Source organism: Ipomoea nil, unplaced genomic scaffold, assembly GCF_001879475.1.
Source record: "Ipomoea nil cultivar Tokyo-kokei standard unplaced genomic scaffold, Asagao_1.1 scaffold1421, whole genome shotgun sequence".
Lineage (NCBI taxonomy): Eukaryota > Viridiplantae > Streptophyta > Magnoliopsida > Solanales > Convolvulaceae > Ipomoea > Ipomoea nil.
In genome coordinates this window covers 4,995,240-5,013,610 of record NW_017617849.1, presented here as the reverse complement: position 1 = coordinate 5,013,610, position 18,371 = coordinate 4,995,240, and the positions used below count along the sequence as shown (strand labels likewise).

The window sequence follows — 18,371 nt, the reverse complement described above, 5'->3', positions numbered from 1 at the left end:
CACTTATTATTATTATTATTATTATTATTATTATTATTATTATTATTAATATATTCATTTTCTATAAACAAAATAGAGAAAATACAATTTCTCAATTTTCAACTAAATAGAAAAAAACCAGGACTATGTGGTCTAATGGTATCCGGGTTGGACTTCCATTTGGAAGATTATGAGTTCAAGCCTCAGTGGAGGCGTTATTGGTTCTTTGTGTTTCAGTAGGTTGAGAAAGTATATGAACAGATACTACAATGATGTAATAGAGCCAGTAGCTACAAGAAAAATAGAAAAAAAATTGACTTTCATCCAAACACTAAACAATTAAAATATTTTTCTGAAAATGAGTTATTTTTTTTAAAAAAATAATTTATTGGAAAATATTCTTCAGATTTCCAAACGAACTTTTGGAGCAGTGGGGAGTAATCAATGTATGAATAATCAATAAATATTTAAAAATAACATTTTTACTAAGTTATGCACAAAGCTTATTATTAAAATAAAATAAAATAAAATATAAAATAAACTCTGTAATAATATATATTTTGAATATTACTGACTCTTAATTATCTGTTCAAACATACAGAGAGTCAACAATACCTCAATTAAGGCTCAATCTTATGACCTCTTACATAGGAGAGATCACTACATGCTATCTGATCGACCACAAAGTAGTAAATTGTTGCCCTTAGGTTGAGATTAAACCCTTTATAAAAGCAAGAATCCTGATTTTCAGCGCTTTAAGTAAGGAACAACATCTTTGAGACAAAAAGACACCAATAAGCTTCATTTGGAACATATATAAATCCTTAGTTTTTTGAGACCAGTCAAGGTTAGGTGGTTTCTTGTAAATTGCTACCCACAGTATACTACATGCATACTCGTCTTCAATTTCTCAACAAAATTACCTCCTTATCCTGTTTGACTAAACACCAACGATATAATTAATTTCCAATTTGGCCCCTACCCAGCCTTTTATCCTATCCAATCACAGGCAAATATCACTTATATAGTTATTATATCTCATTAAAAAAAAAATAGCAAAGTAGCTAACTCCAAGTCTACAACTCTCCAAGAGTTCTTGGGTAAAGACTGCTCCGTGCGTGTTAACAAAAATACTAAACTCAAAATTAGATTATCCTTATTTATGAAAAACTCTAGCATTTTCAAGAGTGAATTATATATCTTATTTTAATATCATAAAATTTGTAATTTTCTCACTGTATTTTTTTTTTTTTTTACGTATATGTAATTCCGACTCACTTTTAAAAGTAGGTTCCACTTTCACATCCCCATGATTAAAAATAAGTACAAAAGTTATCATTTTAACAACATTTGTACTTGATGCAAGCTTGCAACACCCTGTGAATAAAAAAAAAAAAAAACAAACAAACAAAAAAACATGATGGGGCAGTCTTAGTACATACTATGTAGAGCTAGCTAATTGCCAATGGGGCTATGGAGGAGACTCATGATGGGATTGACTTATCGAAAGTGCTAAAGTCTACTAATTAGTTGTATATAGTAGTTATATACTCACAGTTTTGAAAGATCATATACTATAATGTTAATTTCACTTTTTGTCATATGACTATTGAGTCTTGTTAATTTCAATCAACGACTTTTGAAATTGTCAATTTTAGTACCTTAATTATTCAATTATTATCAATTTTGGTCACTTCGGTAAATTTGTTGGCCAAAACTCTATACTATATTATAAGTTGTTTGAAATTAAGAAATAGAGTCACGTTTGAATAGTCGTAGCCGCTGCTGTCCCTTTCCGCTAATAATGTCTCAGTTACATGCCAAAACATAAATACGAGTGAGCTGGAGTATATATGTAGCTGCTAAATTATCATAGGAAGTTAGGAACGGGAGCAGGTAACATCCATTGGCATATTGTCAACTTAAATTTTGAGGGGAGCAGGTAAAATGATATGATATGCTTTTTGAAACCACCGTATTGTTTTTTTGTTCTTTTTCTGCAAATATTCATTATTTATCCAATACGCTGCCTGTCGGTCAATAACCCCAAGAACATACTGTCTTGTGAGTTGTGACCAATGGCTTTTCTAATTGTTTAATTTACGACTATGTCAAACCATAGTAATTCTGAAAGATGCCTCGTACTAAATATAGAACCATTCACATGTTGCCTAGAGTGTAGAGAGCGCGTTGCCTCAGCTCCGTACAGTGTGGTTGCGTGTTGTGACACTGTCTAATAATTGATGTTATTTATGTGCCTATAAATCTGCAGGTTTCTTGATTGTTTGGCATAGTCCAAGAAAATTAAATAGTTTCTGGGTTCCAAGTTCCAAGTTCCAATACTCACTGCAATGGCTATGGTGGGCAATTATGGGTTTCTTGTTTTATGTATTCTGGGAATCGTGGGCTCTGGGTATGCTCAGTTGCAGATGAATTTCTATGAAAAATCCTGTCCCAAAGCCGAGAAACTCATCCAGGATTATGTCAAACAACACATTCCAAATGCTCCTTCTCTGTCGGCTACCTTGTTAAGAATGCATTTCCATGATTGCTTTGTCAGGGTAATTGATCATTACAAATCTGCAAATTCTCTTCCCTGTGGGTTTGGTTTTAGTTGGCTGATATATATAGTGGTATACATTCTGTGCAGGGTTGCGATGCATCGGTGCTTCTGAATTTCACGTCGAGCACCGGAAACCAAACGGAGAAGGTGGCGCCGCCGAATGTGTCGCTCAGAGGGTTCGACTTTATTGACAGAGTGAAGAGCGTGGTGGAGAAAGAGTGCCCTGGAGTTGTGTCCTGTGCGGATATTGTTGCTCTGGTTGCAAGAGACTCTGTTGTCACCATTGTAAGAATACTAGTTATAACTTATAATTAGTCGGGAAATAAAGAACATTTCTTGAATTAATTAGTTAATTGGTGTCACAGGGAGGGCCTTTCTGGAATGTCCCGACCGGCCGGAGAGACGGCCGGATTTCCAACGCCTCAGAAGCCAGAAGCATTCCGGCGCCGACCAGTAACTTCACTAACCTGCAGAGGCTCTTTGGCAACCAGGGTCTTGATCTTACAGACTTGGTCTTACTATCTGGTATGCAAAAACCCTCGAGTATTGTAGTGACTATTGATTTCTGCAATTCATTAATGGTGTTTTTTTGTGGAATAATAATAATTTTTTCAGGAGCTCATACAATCGGAGTATCCCATTGCTCGTCGTTTTCCTCTCGTTTATACAACTTCACCGGGGTGTTTGGGACCCAAGACCCATCGTTGGACAGCGAGTACGCGACAAATCTGAGGACGAGGAAATGCCGGTCGGTTAACGACAACACAACCATAGTAGAAATGGATCCTGGGAGCTTCAAGACGTTTGATCTCAGTTACTATAAACTCGTGCTCAAGAGAAGAGGATTGTTCCAGTCCGACGCAGCCTTATTAACCAACCCAACAACAAGATCGTTGGTCAACCAGCTAGCTGAAGGATCGCTGGCAAATTTCAATGCTCAGTTTGCCACGTCCATGGAGAAAATGGGGAGGATTCAGGTGAAGACGGGGAGCGCCGGCGAGATCAGGAGAAACTGTGCGGTTGTGAACAGTTGAAGAAGACAACGATGGGACTTTTGCTTTTTTCTTTGATATCAAAAATTGTTTTGTCTTCATCGCACGTAAATTATGTAATTTGATTATCATTGTGTCTTGCTTTAGTCCTATTTATGAAATTCCAGTAAATCATAATAGTTGATCAGGTCAAATTAAGAAGACTATTTGACAGCTCTCACGGGAAGTCAAACTTTAAAGTTTGTGATTATCAAGACAATTATCCAATGAACAAAGTTTATAGTAAAAATATATGTTTAATATTTTGTTCTCAAATTAGAAAGATAACGAAGGTGAACTTGGGGTTGTGGCCAATTGTTTTTAGCTAACTTCAGTATGAAGTTCATAGGCATGTGGCATATGGGTCCCAAAACTAGTCTTTTTTCATCCTCTTCTTTGACGCAACCTTTTACTATTATCAGTTTAATTTGCTGTTGAGTACAAAATTAAAACATTGATAATTAATGGCAGCTAAATAGCTAAATACCATTCAATTTGGGGAGTAATCTATCCCATCGCATTCAAATGCCAGGCAAGTAGGAAAGTATATAGCTGGATTCAATTAAGTCTTATACCCAAGATATACAACATTTATTTAAGTCTTATACCATATTCACAGAATAATTTTGTCATTTATAAAATAGTAGAATTACAATATACTCAAAGAAAATGTTGAGAGTTTTGACTCAAACACTAATCGGTTATTTGTCTACTAAATGAATAAAAAATAAAAAGTAAGTACATTTAGTAGAGTATATGAATAAAATTGAGTTAATACCCAAAATAGTCCCTCGACTATGTCGTAATTATCAATTTGGTCCTCGACTATCATTCTTACCCAATTAAGTCCTCAATTATACAATTTTTTACCCAATTTAGTCCTTTGTCAATTTGACTGTTTGTTGACTGTCAAAAGTGGAAATAAAGTTGTAATTTTACAAGTTTTCTCCTTCCTCCTCATTTAGCAGCGCCAAACCATGTAGCAATAAGCTCCGGTTGGGTTCTAAACCTGTCAGTATCGAAGTAGTGGTTATGCATCGGATAGCCCATGAATTTGATTTCCAACGATTTTTTTACGATCGAAATCTGATCGGAGTGTATTGCTGCATGGTTTGGCGCTGCTAAATGGAGGGGAAGGAGAAATCTTGTAAAATTATAATTTTATCCCGACTTTTGACAGTCAACAAACAGTCAAATTAATACAGAGGACTAAATTGGGTAAGAATTGTATAGTTGAGGACTTAATTGAGTAAAAGTTACATAGTTGAGGACTTAATTGGGTAAGAATGGTAGTTGAGGACCAAATTGGTAATTATGACATAGTCGAGGGACCATTTTATGTATTAACTCAATAGTGTTGCATTTACAATTTAACTTTTCTGAGTTAGATTGTGATTAGACTGAGTTTGGTGGATGTCATTGATAGTGTAAAATAGGTTGTGGTTTACTAAATGTTATTGGAAAAGGGGATTCAAGTTGAGCATATGATAGGATGTCTCACTTTGTCGACCAGGCAGTCTAATAGGAATTAGAGTTACCCAAGAAAGTGACTGAATACAGAGTTTCAGTAGAGTATGGTTGGATTAGTGAGTACAAGATGATCATGTAAGCAGGGTTGGCTAGGCTATTTATATTAATTATGAGTATGTCCATGCCAAGTTAGTCCTACCGCACGTGTTGTGTCGCTCGTTGTTTGATCCTTCAAGACATTTGCTCAGTCTACTTGCATGTGACCTCAAGACGTGCATTTCTTATAGCAACCCCAATAAGGGGGTTGTGCACAAGATTTAAGAAACAAATGGCAAAGTGGAGAAGATGGGAGAGAGAGGGCTGACAGTAAAATAAGGATTTTATCAATAATGTGGGTCCCATCTGTTTTCTTATTTGCGCATCTCTTGCGTGTTGGGCAGAAACAGAGCACCTAGCGGGCGCGTTAAACTTTATTTTATTTTTTCTATTTTTTAATTTTATTTTGTTTTTCTTTTTTCTCCCATTTTCTATTTCCCTCAAAATATTCACACTATTGAGGATGCCCTTACTTTTTCAAGGATCCAATTATAAATTTTTAAATTGAATGGCTCATTTGCAAATTTGTGTCTAGTTGGATTACATATTTAACTCTTATTTAAAAAATATAAATAGTAATTTAATTGCTTCAGTAAGTTTCCCGTAATACGACATCGTACTTTGAAAACTCATTCTAGGAGAGCAGCGATAGAGTCATACTGCCGCGGCGGCGCAAGTCCAGTGGAAGTGTAGAAGCAGCTGTTGGTCGAAGGTTGAATGGAAACCTATAACGCATTCGACGATGAGTTCTCCGATCAAATTCCCTCTCTCCTCAACCCTCCTCCGCCTCTTCAAGTTCAGGTACTCACTACCCTCTCTATCTCTACATGTATATAGTTGTTATATGTGTTTCAGTTTATTCCTCTTTCTTGAATGTATTCAGAAATACTTTGACGAGCTTACAGAAACCAGGCAATGTGATGCCCTCAAAGTGAAGCCCAATGGCGAGTATGGAAAGGGTAATTTCACTTTTTTTTTTTTTTTTTTTTTTGTTCTTTATTTCCTGTTACTGAATTATGATTTAATTAAGAATGCTGAAGTAACGAATTTCATAAAGAACTGAACTTGTGTTAGAGGGTAAGTTTCTTATGCTGTTTGCAATATGTTCAGTTAGCTGATTGTATGGTTTATTGATTGATTCATATGCATATTGCTGATTATAGGCTTTATGGTTTCAAATGCTTTTCATCTAATGTTGACATCTAATGAAAAATCCAAAATCAAACCTTGAAAATTTTGAAGCATCTGTTCCAAACTAGCAGTTTTTGCATCACCTTTATGAACTATTGAACTGCAGGAGTTTATGCTGAAAAGAATTTCAAAGAAGGAGACCTTGTTTTAAAAGACAAAATGCTTGTTGGTGCCCAACATTCTTCAAATAAGGTTTTGAAATATCATTTGCTTCCATAAAGTTGTTTGTATTACTTGATACAATATTTTCATTCCCTTCCCACGCTTCTTATGATTGTCTTTGTTTTGCAGATTGACTGTCTTGTATGTAGTTATTGTTTCCGGTTTATTGGCTCAATTGAACTTCAAATTGGAAGAAAACTTTATTGGCGAGATTTAGGTGTTTCCACAGATGAATGTGAAAGGAAAGAATTTTCACATATACAAAGAGACTACTATAACTCTGATCCATCTGATGAAGAAGATTATTCTGATGCAGAAGATCGGAAGGACATAGGTGGATGTTCTTCCAGCAGTTCCAAATCTAAAATAAGCATCCCTAAGGTTGTGATTGAATCATTAATGAATGGTGACTTACGGTTACCTTATTCAAAAGAGTTCCCCTTGCCCTCAATTGTTTCATGTCCCGGGGGATGCAAAGAAGCCTATTATTGCAGGTAAACATTTTTATATTTTCTCATAATCTTTTCTTCGTTCCAACCATATTAAGCATCCATTTCATGATTCAAAGTGAACATTATTTTGAAAATGCTATTAAAGCTTACAGAAAGCCTCAGTGAATTTTCTTTAATCATGTCTCAACACTTTGGCAGCCCATCATGTGCCTATGCTGATTGGGAGGAGTTCCATTCTTTGCTTTGTACTGGAAAGGGGTCAAAAGCATTAAGCACGGAGGCACTTTTGAAATTCATACAACATGCTAATGGTATAGTTATGGTCTAGTACTCAAGTGTCACTACAATCTCCGGCACATAACCTTTTCATTTCTTCTTATTTTTTTTCCTTTGCTAGTTGTTATGCTTTTTTATTATGTTTCTTTTTCATTTCAGAAACAAATGATATTTTCCTCCCTGCTGCCAAGGTACTTATTAAATTAATCTTTCAAGTCAATTTTACATTCATAAACCATCAGAAACAACCTTTTATTTTCATAACTGTGGAGAATAGGTATTTCTATTTCTTTTAGTTGAATTAGATGTTTTTAACCAAGGCCTCATACACAGACACTCACATGAATACATTATTAGAAAAGTTAGTTACTGAATGAACTTAATATCATTGCTTGTGCTTCAGGTGATTTCCTTTACCATCTTGAGGTACAGGAAGTTCAAAGAAGATTGGCTTTCTGGAAAAGGAAAATATGATACTTCAGGCAAGTGTGATTTTTCTTTTCTGTTGGAGGCTTGGAAGCCTGTATCAATGGGATATAAGAAAAGGTACTTTTTTTTTTTTTTTTTTTTTTTTTTTTCTCCCCAGTCTTTGCTATTTGCTGCAAGCAAATCTTGAGCAATTCACATGCTTTATGTTGCATTACATGAACTTGCATGTACTATGAGTAATCATTATAGTTTGTTATTTAACACATTCTTCATACTTGTGATTTTGATAGCAAATTTGAGAATAATTAACTATTGAAATTATAATCAGATATATTTCCATGCCGACTAATTTAAAATTTTGAGGTGTGAGCATGTAGCCATTAATTGTGCAATCCAACTATAAGCTTAGGCTTTTAGTTGAAATGGAGCACATGCTTCAATTTGGTATCAAAGCCAGACCAAAGGTCATAGGTTCGAATCTCAGCGCCACTCATAAGCGACTACGGTTTACCGGTCCACGTGTTGCTTGGAACCCACCGCACACGTGAGAGGGCGTGTGAGCATGTAGCCATTAATGTGCAATCCAACTATAAGCTTAGGCTTTTAGTTGAAATGGAGCACATGCTTCAATTTGAGGTAATCAAACCATAATTTTTACATGCAATATCCTGATGACACAATGGATGGTCCTGTAAGGCTGTAACTGTGTTGTTTATTCGATTGATCTGTTTCTGTTCCACTTGAGTTGTTATAAACTATTTCTGATAATATGATAAGTGACTGAGGAGTCAAGGAGGTGTGCTTTAATTACTTGAACTTCTGTTTTTTTTTTTTTTTGGATGAATTTCCAAATTAATTGGCAGGTGGTGGGATTGCATTGCTTTGCCTGATGATGTTCACCATAGTGATGAAGCTGCATTTAGACTGCAAATAAAGGAGCTCGCTAACAAGGTAACCTAGCCCCAAAGAAAACAAAAAACTCAAGCAAATACAGCAAGGATTGGGTGCTCTACTATTCTAGCTCCAATTTTTATTTTCAAGTTAATGTTGGTGTATTTTGCTGTTCTTTTGCTACTCAAATATTTTAATTATTTATTTGATACTGAAATTTGATTTATAAGTTTCGATTGTTCAGTCTCTGCAGCTCCTGAAGGCAGCCATCTTTGACCAAGAATGCAAGCCATGTATCCTTATTACGGAGTAGTTCTTAATGAACAGACAAATCTTCTTTTCTACATGATTCTATTAGTATACTAAAATGAATATCCTTGACTATTTCCAGTGTTCTCTCTTGAAATTTATGGCCATATTATTGGAATGTTTGAACTGAATAACCTGTAAGTTGTTATCTGTGAATTCTATTCCAGAAAGATTCTTTATGAATTTCAAATGTACTTTAAGGTGAAGCACGTGTAGTGCATGTGAGACCATGAGAAGAATGATGCTTGGTTTTGGTTTATTTTTATTTTTATTCCTAAACGCTTTGAAGCATAGACAAATGATATGATCCAAAAATGGGGCGAAATTGAGCCATTTTTGGGTTTTTACTTAACAGAATCTGTCTCTCATCATGCCTTAAACCTTGGATGTGACAGTGATTTAGTTGTAGAGTCGCCATTGGAGAATTATTTTCTTCACATTGATGATCTTCCAAACTCTGAAAAGGTTAGTGTTCAATCCATAAGTAAATTATAACTACTTAGCAGTTCATATATTGATGAGCTTTAATTGGATCACTTATATTGTATGTTGCAGAGAGAAGCTGAGCAAATAACACGGCCTCTTTTGGATGCTCTTGGTGATGACTATTCAATTTGCTGTCAAGGTTAGTTTGATCTTGCAAAATATGTAGATAAATCTTATTGGGAATGTCCTGTGCATTACAATGTTCCTTTCCCTTTTTTCAGTTCTTTCTGATTCTCATGGCCCAAAATTGCAGATTCAGCATTATGCATTTCTTTTTGTACCCGTTTGATAGTTTCCATAAATTACTAATCTTGCAATCATCTAGTAAATTAAATGTGGATGTTATAAAAAAAAAAAAGTTTTTCCTTTTTTGTTTTTCTTCTTCCTTCAAGAGTTAAGTTTGGGGGATAAAAATTTCATAACTTGATGAAATATTTTGAAATTTATGTCAAATTAGTGAGAAGTTAAGGTCACTTGCAACCTTGCAAGAGTGAGTTATAATATCAGTGAAGCTCTGGTTAACTGTGCTAATCATTGTTTTGGATTTTGCAAACCTTCTGAATTTGATTCGATATCTTTTGCAACTCTAGTCCAGGAGAGATTAGAGAAGGGGGGATGTTGATTAACTTTTCTGCCACCTCAAATTAGAAGATTTTATCTCTCTTTATTATGGGGTTCGTTGATTCTGAAGTTTGACAGATTATTGTAATTTTGGTGTTAGGTACTGCATTTTTCCCCTTACAGAGTTGCATGAACCATTCCTGTAAACCTAATGCGAAAGCTTTCAAACGAGAAGAGGTCCGTACATTCAGAACACTTGTGTAGAGCTTCATATTTATTTGTCATTATGCTATGTTTAGATTGCAGCAGTTACCCTGTTATGGAAGAGCAATTGAAGGCGTAAAACTAATACTGAAACCCTAATGCCTGATTGCCTGAGGATATTTTCATCTTTGCATTTTCATGTTTTCAAATTTAAAGACCTCAGTGTTTTATGATTATGAATCTTTTATTTTCCCTTGTACGTAGGATTTGGATGGCCAGGCAACAATAATTGCTCTCCAACCGATACAAAAGGGAGAAGAGGTAATCTTTGATAATTTAATCTTTTTTGCTTGTTTCAACGCTGATCATAAATATTTCGTGTCTACATTTCCAGATCACTATTTCATATGTAGACGAGGACCTTCCGGTTGAGGAGAGACAGGCATCGCTTGCAGACTATGGTTTCAGATGTAAATGCCCCAGATGCCTTGAAGAAGAGCAATTGAAGGCGTAATTCTAGCTTTATTTTAACTTTGATATGGATCAAATGCAACTATATCCCAATTTTGTGTAGTCAGTTTATTCACTCTTCGATTTCTTGTTACTTCATATGATGATAGCATTAGAACCATAGTAAAACACAGCTTCTTAGAATCTGAACCAATTCTCTTTTCCATTGTTTTATGTTGAAGATAATATGTCCTTGTATAACATTAAATTTGATATTTTTTTTCCTTGAAAAAAGTCTCAGATTTGAATATTGTAAATAAAACTAGTCTGAATGTGTGAAAAAAAAAAATTGAGCATTTTTTTTATACACTCTAATCTACTAGTAATATCTGTTCAACATAATGTCAACCCTGATTGGGATGAGACTCGAACTTGAAACCTGTTGAACATTCTTAATATCTTCATTCCAATAATGATCTCAAATGTACAAATTTGTCAGCCTTCTCAAATTGACCTACACTATTGAGGAGGCTAATAATGCTGTCATAATGTTCTTTGGATGCATCAATTTTATATCGTTTGGTCATCAAAGAAAAAAATCTACAGGCATCATCTGCAAATCCAGCTTGCTCACAAATATGCAGGATTGCCTTGAAGGTAAAGGCATTTGGAGAAGAGCCCTTTGATATCATCTGCTTAAAAGTCTGTAATGCTTCAACATATTGGCCAGTGAGTCCATAAGCCTCAATGATGGCAGTCCATGTTATCGGTCCTTTAACTGACACTGCATCAAAGGAAAATCTGGCTTCATCAATGGCACCACAGCTGCCATACATTCTAATGGTTTCTGCAGAAACAAAGGGCACACAGGCAAGGTCTTTCTTCAGAACTTGGGCGTGTAGTTCTCTTCCAAGCTTCAGATCTCTGAGCTCACCACATATTTCCAACATTCTTGCCATTGCAACCGAGTCTGGCCTGTGCTTTGACAGCTGCATTGCCCGGAAAACATCAAGCGCTTCGTGCAGGCTTCCAGATTCGATGTAGGATGATATCATGGCTGTCCACGCGATTACGTTCCTCTTCTCCATCCCCTCGAACACTCTCACTGAATACTCGAGCAGATCGCACTTTGCATACATCATCATCAGGGAAGTGGCAACAGAAACATTGGGCAAAAAGCCATTTTTCACTGCATATCCATGGATTTCCTTACCTTGCACCAGTGCCTTTAGTTTCCCACAAACTGGCAGGACTGTAGCAAGTGTGACAATATCAGGCTTGAAACCTTCCTGTTGCATCCATGTAATAGACCTTAAAGCTTGATCCAACCTCCCATTTTCGACATAACCTGCCAAGAGAGCAGTCCAGGAGACTGCATTTCTCTCCTTTGAACTGTAAAACACCTTCCTTCCTGAGGCCAAATCTCCACACTTGCAGTACATATCTATCAGAGCAGACTGGATAAACAATTGCTTGCTGTAGTCCTTTGTCTTGAGTACATAAGCATGGGCCTCCTGCCCAATTCTCCATGCCCACACTTCTCCAATAACTGGAAGAATTGTAGTCAGAATAACTGAATTCACTTCCAATCCTTCTTCTATCATTTGTCTTGCACACTCCAATGCCTCCCTTTGCAGGCGATTATGAGCGAAACCAGCAATCATTGCACCCCAAGCAACAACATCCCTGTTTTCAATCTCCTCGAAAACCCGGCAAGCAAGATTGATCTTCCCACACTTGAAGTACATATCAATCAGACTAGTTCTGATTATATTACTGCCCAGAAAGCCATTCTTTACCAAAAGTGCATGAGTCTTCAAACCTTGGGAAAATGCAGAAGCCCCAGCAAGACTCTTGATCATACAAGAGAAGCTATATACATTCAACTCCACTCCCTGAGCCCGCATTTCTGAAAACGTATCTAGAGCCTCGTGGTATTTACGACCACCCAGCACGACATTTCCTCTAAGCAGCGCATTCCACGGGTACACACTTCTCACAGGCATTCCATCGAACACCCTCTTTGCTTCCTCAACCGCCCCACAAGCCGCGTACATGTTGACAAGCTTCGTCTGCAAAAACTCATTATTTTCAAGCCCATTGATCCGGATATGTGTATGCACAGTCTTAGCTTCGTTCAGGGCCCTCCTCCGGACGCAAGCCTCGATAATGGAAGCGAAAGTGGTGACATTTACAGGAATACCGCGATGGTCCAAGTAATCAAGAATAGAAAGGACTTCTTTTAGCCTGTTCTGGCGGGCGAAGCTCCGAATATCTTTGTAAACGGAATGTGGGTTTTTGCTGTGAATAGGTATGGAGTCCGGGAAAGCGTCCTGCTCCCGGAATTTTCTTCGCGTTGTCGGTTTCGCTCTTTTCTTGTTGGAATGTTTCTGAGGACTAAGATCAATTGTAGACGATGATGCTTTGGTCTTGAAAGCATGGTGGTGGCTTTGATGGGCTCTGAGAGATCTTCGAAGGAGAGAACGGAGATGATGCAGAGTTGGAGGAGGGGAGAGGGAAGTGACGTTATAGTTTGCCATACACTCCATTGCCTTCTTTTCGTTTCAACTCCAAAGTCTTATCTTCTCGTCTATTTGGATAGCATTTAACGCCCAAGAGCTGATATATATATATATATATATATATATATATATATATATATATATCAACTCCAAGAGAACTAGGTTCGTAATAAAATGTCCGCACAGACTTAGCTCAATGATGCAGTAGATAATATTTGGGAGAAAAAAAAAATCAAGTTTGAACTTCGGTAGCTGTATAAGTTCAAATTTCGGTAACTGCATTCTCCCAAAATATTATAACATTTTTATAATTACAATTAATATTTAACAGTGCATTCGCAAATAACTGACAATTTACGTTTTTTAAAATTTAGTGAATAGAGTCAAATTCTTTTTTGATAACCCAAAATTTTCTATTTTGCTAATAATCTAGTTTCGAGACTTAATACCAAATTATACACTTCTGCACGCAGACAAAAATTGGACGTTACCTTATTACTGGAACTCTGGAAGCAAATCTTAAGTGAAACTTCTCATCCGCTAAATCAATGAACGAGTAAGATCAAATTTAGCAATCATGGAAAGTAGAGCTATTATAAACAAGCACCAAATTGGCACATAGAAGAATTTCCAGCGTAGAGTAGTTTTGAGTACCAAACTAGCAGAATCAAGTAATGTATCCCTGTTTCCTAACAATGTTACAGCTGCAGGCCAGCAGCTACTCTAAAAAGGGCATTAAGCAAAACAAATCAAAAAAAAAAAAAAAACAAATGACAGATGTATCTAAATCCTTTTTACTTATTTGCATTTTAAACACAACCAAAGAACTGCTCCAAGGAAGTTGAGCTGAACACGTTCGAAGCAGCTCGCTCTGGCTTAGTTGGTGAAATGTGAAGCTCGTACTTGATGAATCTCTGCACCCATTACCACAAGTAAATACAAAAATACATTACACATAACTAACAAAAAATATTGGGTTTGGCATCAATTGAAGTTCCGTAAACTAAGATCTAGAATGACTAACTTGCAATGCATTTGCAATTTGCATATACGCCAATGAAGCCCAAGAACTAATTTGAGTAATAGTATTAATCATTTTTATTTTTTTTTGCTCTCCTCTCTAGTCTCTACACTCTCATTTTCGTGCATTAGTCAATGCCATTTTTGTTTACCAAATATGAATTTTTCTGGAGTCTGCAGAAACATATAAAACAGTACATTGTCTCCTAAAACAGGTCTGCACATATCTAACTTCACCATATTTATAGTATCTCTATGCCATTTTGTAAGAGAGAATAGCATCTAAAGAATATTATATTGCTAAAAAGAATAAAAATGTACCGCTAACTGGGTTACAATTTCTGGATTTGTGTCAATATGCCAATCCGGTTCCAGTTGCCTAACAAAAGACGTCCGACCATTTTCAGCGCTACAAAAGAGAACCTGCACAAGCAGTAATAAAATAAATAAATAGCAGAACGGTTTCAAGGTTATCTAAATTCTAAAGACTTGTGAGATCCAATTCATTCATAATATGGACTATGGACAATCACTCAATCAGCCTTTTTCACCTGAAGGATTTTCAGTAGCAAGTCTAACAAGATAATTTTCTGATGAGATGGGGGGCAACAAGAGATAAACTTCTTTGGTAATGAAGAAATCCATTAAGAGCCTTGAATTGAAAATAATAATAATAGAGATTAAAGAAAAGGAGAAGTTAGAAGATCTAAATACCTTGTCCTTCACCAAGCCACCAGATGTAAATACTCCGGCATCTTCTAAAGCCAGGAGGACCTTTTTCTGCAAATAACACCTCATCACATAATTAAGGAGGAAATTTTCTTTAGAATATTAAACATTCCCACTTGAGCTTTCTTGCTCATTATAATAAGCTAAGAACGAGCACTTACTTCACTTTCATCATCCAGAACTCTCTCCATTAGATAAAGATCACAACATTTGGTGATTTCAAGCAACACTTTCAGCACAGAGGGTTTTACTGTTGCTTGTTTCTACAAACAAAGGTGCACTTTGTTAAATGCATGATTAACAACTGTCACTAAAGACACTAACAAATGGTGAAGAAATGAAAAACAGAAATAACCTGAAGCTCCTCTGGGCTAGTTTCCTCGAGGATCACGCCAAGTAACTGACAGGTTACCTGCACAGTAAAATAAGTAAATGTGTCAGCTGACTTGTGATATACTATGCAATGAAATAGCATTTACTTTGGTTTATTTATTTATCTATTTTGGGGGAGTCATCTCTATACCCAATACTGGTTATATGTTCACTCTCCAAGTAATCCACAAATTTTCAAAATTGGTACACTATCACCAACGATACAGTAACACTGTGCTGACAGAAAAACCAAGTCAAGGAGATATAAATGCCCTCATATGCCTGGTAAATTTTTATTATAAGAAGCTCAAGAACATTTTTAAAATAGGCATGTAATTTCAACAAATATTCACAGAGATATGATTAGTATGATAAGCAATGATATCAGTCTAACAACGCAAAGAAAGGAGGCCTACTATAATCATGTTTGTGCTGTTCCAAGCAAAATCAAGTTGCAAAAGATGATAATTGTTCCAATCCATTAGAGGACAACGGAGGATCTTGCTCAAAAGAAAAAGGCCAAATTTGGTTGAGCTTATTTTCAGCTTATCTAGTACTTTTTACTATATATGGATATGCTTAAGGAGAGTTTATGGGTTATGAAAAGTTGGATTATTTTTATAAGCTGTTCCCAGGTTTTATCAGAAAAAAGCTAAAACTAAATTGAGGCAACTTAAAATGGCAAGACCTTATACACTATTGTACACTGATTAGAAAGTGCATATTTTAAGTTCCTTATCCAAACTAGACCATAGTTGTATGGAACAATGAATGAAAAGATTATAGAAGTTTACCTTCCTCCCTTCACTCAACCTTTGCCTAACTATTTGCCCAAGTGTTGGCTGCAAAAGCAAGGGTAGAAGGATTGATTTAGTTAATATGTTTTACACATAAAAAGAATTTTCTTTTAGTTTGGAAAAAATGTCACTCGCCTTTTCTGGCTGAAAAAACTCATCAACAACATTTTGTGCTCTTGAATTCTCTGGCGAAGGGTTACTTGCAGATGTTGTTACATTTGCATTTGTGTTACTGCTTGCACTAGAACTACTAGGTGCACCAGTTAGCCGCTTAGGCCGTCTTCTTTGACTGGGTGATCTCAATACTCTCCAGGTAAACACTACTGCAAATGCAAGACCTGCCAAAGCACCAATTGATCTAGAATCCTGAAATTAGGCAATATACATTTTGATCAGCAAATTTCAGCAGTATTATCATCATAAGGGAAAAAAGGGAAAGGGCAGTTTCATGGTCCACAAAAATGTATTACAAGTCAAGAATTTGTCTAGAAGCAAAGTCACCAAAAAAAAAAAACAAAGTACCAAAGAACCTAGCATAGTACTTAGTAGTAAAAATTTAAAGCAAAATTCCATAATCAAGTGTGATACGACATTAGTTTGAGAATCAAGCCTTACAGTATTATAAAAATAGCATTGAACACAACAACCTAAACTTGTCCACAACTGAAACCCATTCCATCAGTAAGCCAATTTACCTGTCTACAGGCCCTAAAATGCAGTTCTCAAACTAATAAAGTACCAATTTTTTTCCTAGAAAAACCAATCATTTGTTCTTAAATACCTGAATAAAAACATTACTTACAAAATCACATAATAATGTGAGGATCAAAACCTTTTTCTCAACATCAAATAGGAAACTTATACTAGGAAGAGAGGTATAAAGAAAGAGGGGGCGAACCAGGGAATGAAAGACATTGGATATCTTGACAGTGAGAAAAGCGCCGAAACGCTTAATGAGCTGATTAAAATCGTCTTTGGGGTAATCTGCCATGCCAAATTGAGATTCAATTGTTACAATTCAGCGCGGAGGCAGGCACACGCGACGTCGTTTGGAAGACCGAGTCTTTCCCAATGAAGAAGATCAATCAATTGATAAGCCCTCTCAACAGTTGAGCTGCTCCATGCTGAATGTTCTCCAATTTGGCTGGTTTTAGAGAGAGACGATAAGAGGCTTAACAAACACGATAGATCTCGCCGTCGACGATGTCGAAGACCCAGAAAGAAAAACAGCTTTACTTCGAGGCCATATATCTTATTTTCTTTTTAATTAATCTTTTTCTTCTCCTCTCCCACTTTTTAATCTTTTTCTAGTACTAGGAATTGCGACATGAAGAAATAAGGAAATATGATTCCAATTTCCAAGGCTGCTTGTAACTTGCGGGTCAAATTTTATTTAGGAATAAGGGTCAAATAGACCATTGAACTGCACACGATAATGCAATTAGGTCACTGAACTTAAAAAATCAACAATTAGATCCCTAAACTAACCAATTTCAAACAAATCTTTCAATTTAAAGGTTTCCAACATGTCAACATGTCATCCTCCCAAATTAATTATTTTTTAAAAAAGGAATAAGGTTCAAATTGGCCACTGAACGTAACCTGAAAATGCAATTAGGCCATTGAACGAAAAAAAAGTGCAATTAGGCCACTGAACACTCCAAAAATGTGCAATTTCACCTGATAGCAGGTTACCCTCAATTTTAGCAGGTTATCTGCTTACGTGGCAGCTGAGTTGTCATTTTTAATAAATTTTAAATATTTTTTAATAAATTTTAATAATAAATTTTTATTTAATTTTTTTTTAAAAAAATAAAAACGACTTTATTTTATTTTTTATTTAATTTTTTTCAATTTTTTATCAAATTTATTATTAAAATTAATTATTAAAAATTATTTAAAACTTATTAAAAATGTCAACTCAGCTGCCACGTAATCAGGTAACCTGCTAAAATTGATGGTAACCTGCTATCCGGTGAAATTGCATACGTTTGGAGAGTTCAGTGACCTAATTGCACGTTTTTTGAGTGTTCAGTGGCCTAATTGCACTTTATTTTCGTTCAGTGGCCTAATTGCATTTTCAGGTTACGTTCAGTAGCTAATTTGAACCTTATTCCTTTAAAAAATAAATTTTAAAAATTAATTATTTTTAAATTAAAAAGAAAAAAAAAAACAAACAGCACTCCGGTGGAGTCCTGTTATTTATTTATTTATTTAAATAATTAATAATTAATTTTTAAAATCTATTTTTTTAAAAAGAGTAAATACCTAAAATGGTTCCTCAACTATAGTTAAATTTACAAATTGGTCCTTGACTTTTAATTTTAACCAATTAAGTCCTTAATTTGCAATTTTAACACGATTTGGTCCTCCATCTATTT

General features: G+C 35.6%; 4 protein-coding genes across 4 annotated transcripts; 2 read left to right on the top strand and 2 right to left on the bottom strand.

Annotated features, from left to right (window-relative positions):
* The first annotated feature begins 2,138 nt into the window (after positions 1 to 2,138).
* Positions 2,139 to 3,692, top strand: LOC109188234 (peroxidase 3-like). The gene is made up of 4 exons (XM_019338822.1): positions 2,139 to 2,540; positions 2,630 to 2,827; positions 2,908 to 3,067; positions 3,158 to 3,692. The coding sequence occupies exons 1-4, from the start codon at positions 2,331 to 2,333 to the stop codon at positions 3,574 to 3,576; spliced, it is 987 nt and encodes a 328-aa protein (XP_019194367.1). The 5' UTR covers positions 2,139 to 2,330; the 3' UTR covers positions 3,577 to 3,692.
* A 2,058-nt stretch (positions 3,693 to 5,750) lies between these two features.
* LOC109188232 (histone-lysine N-methyltransferase ATXR2) lies at positions 5,751 to 10,811 on the top strand. The gene is made up of 15 exons (XM_019338820.1): positions 5,751 to 5,940; positions 6,023 to 6,098; positions 6,437 to 6,522; positions 6,622 to 6,986; positions 7,143 to 7,255; positions 7,380 to 7,411; positions 7,624 to 7,766; positions 8,513 to 8,600; positions 8,785 to 8,833; positions 8,932 to 8,986; positions 9,245 to 9,314; positions 9,405 to 9,474; positions 10,057 to 10,133; positions 10,365 to 10,421; positions 10,495 to 10,811. The coding sequence occupies exons 1-15, from the start codon at positions 5,857 to 5,859 to the stop codon at positions 10,612 to 10,614; spliced, it is 1,485 nt and encodes a 494-aa protein (XP_019194365.1). The 5' UTR covers positions 5,751 to 5,856; the 3' UTR covers positions 10,615 to 10,811.
* A 165-nt stretch (positions 10,812 to 10,976) lies between these two features.
* Positions 10,977 to 13,173, bottom strand: LOC109188231 (pentatricopeptide repeat-containing protein At1g71460, chloroplastic). Its single transcript, XM_019338819.1, has one exon. The coding sequence runs from the start codon at positions 13,097 to 13,099 to the stop codon at positions 11,012 to 11,014; it is 2,088 nt and encodes a 695-aa protein (XP_019194364.1). The 5' UTR covers positions 13,100 to 13,173; the 3' UTR covers positions 10,977 to 11,011.
* A 466-nt stretch (positions 13,174 to 13,639) lies between these two features.
* Positions 13,640 to 17,273, bottom strand: LOC109187191 (peroxisome biogenesis protein 22-like). The gene is made up of 8 exons (XM_019337315.1): positions 16,889 to 17,273; positions 16,126 to 16,356; positions 15,988 to 16,035; positions 15,177 to 15,233; positions 14,983 to 15,084; positions 14,807 to 14,872; positions 14,414 to 14,515; positions 13,640 to 13,986 (listed from the first exon to the last, which is right to left on the bottom strand). The coding sequence occupies exons 1-8, from the start codon at positions 16,979 to 16,981 to the stop codon at positions 13,882 to 13,884; spliced, it is 804 nt and encodes a 267-aa protein (XP_019192860.1). The 5' UTR covers positions 16,982 to 17,273; the 3' UTR covers positions 13,640 to 13,881.
* Positions 17,274 to 18,371: the final 1,098 nt, after the last annotated feature.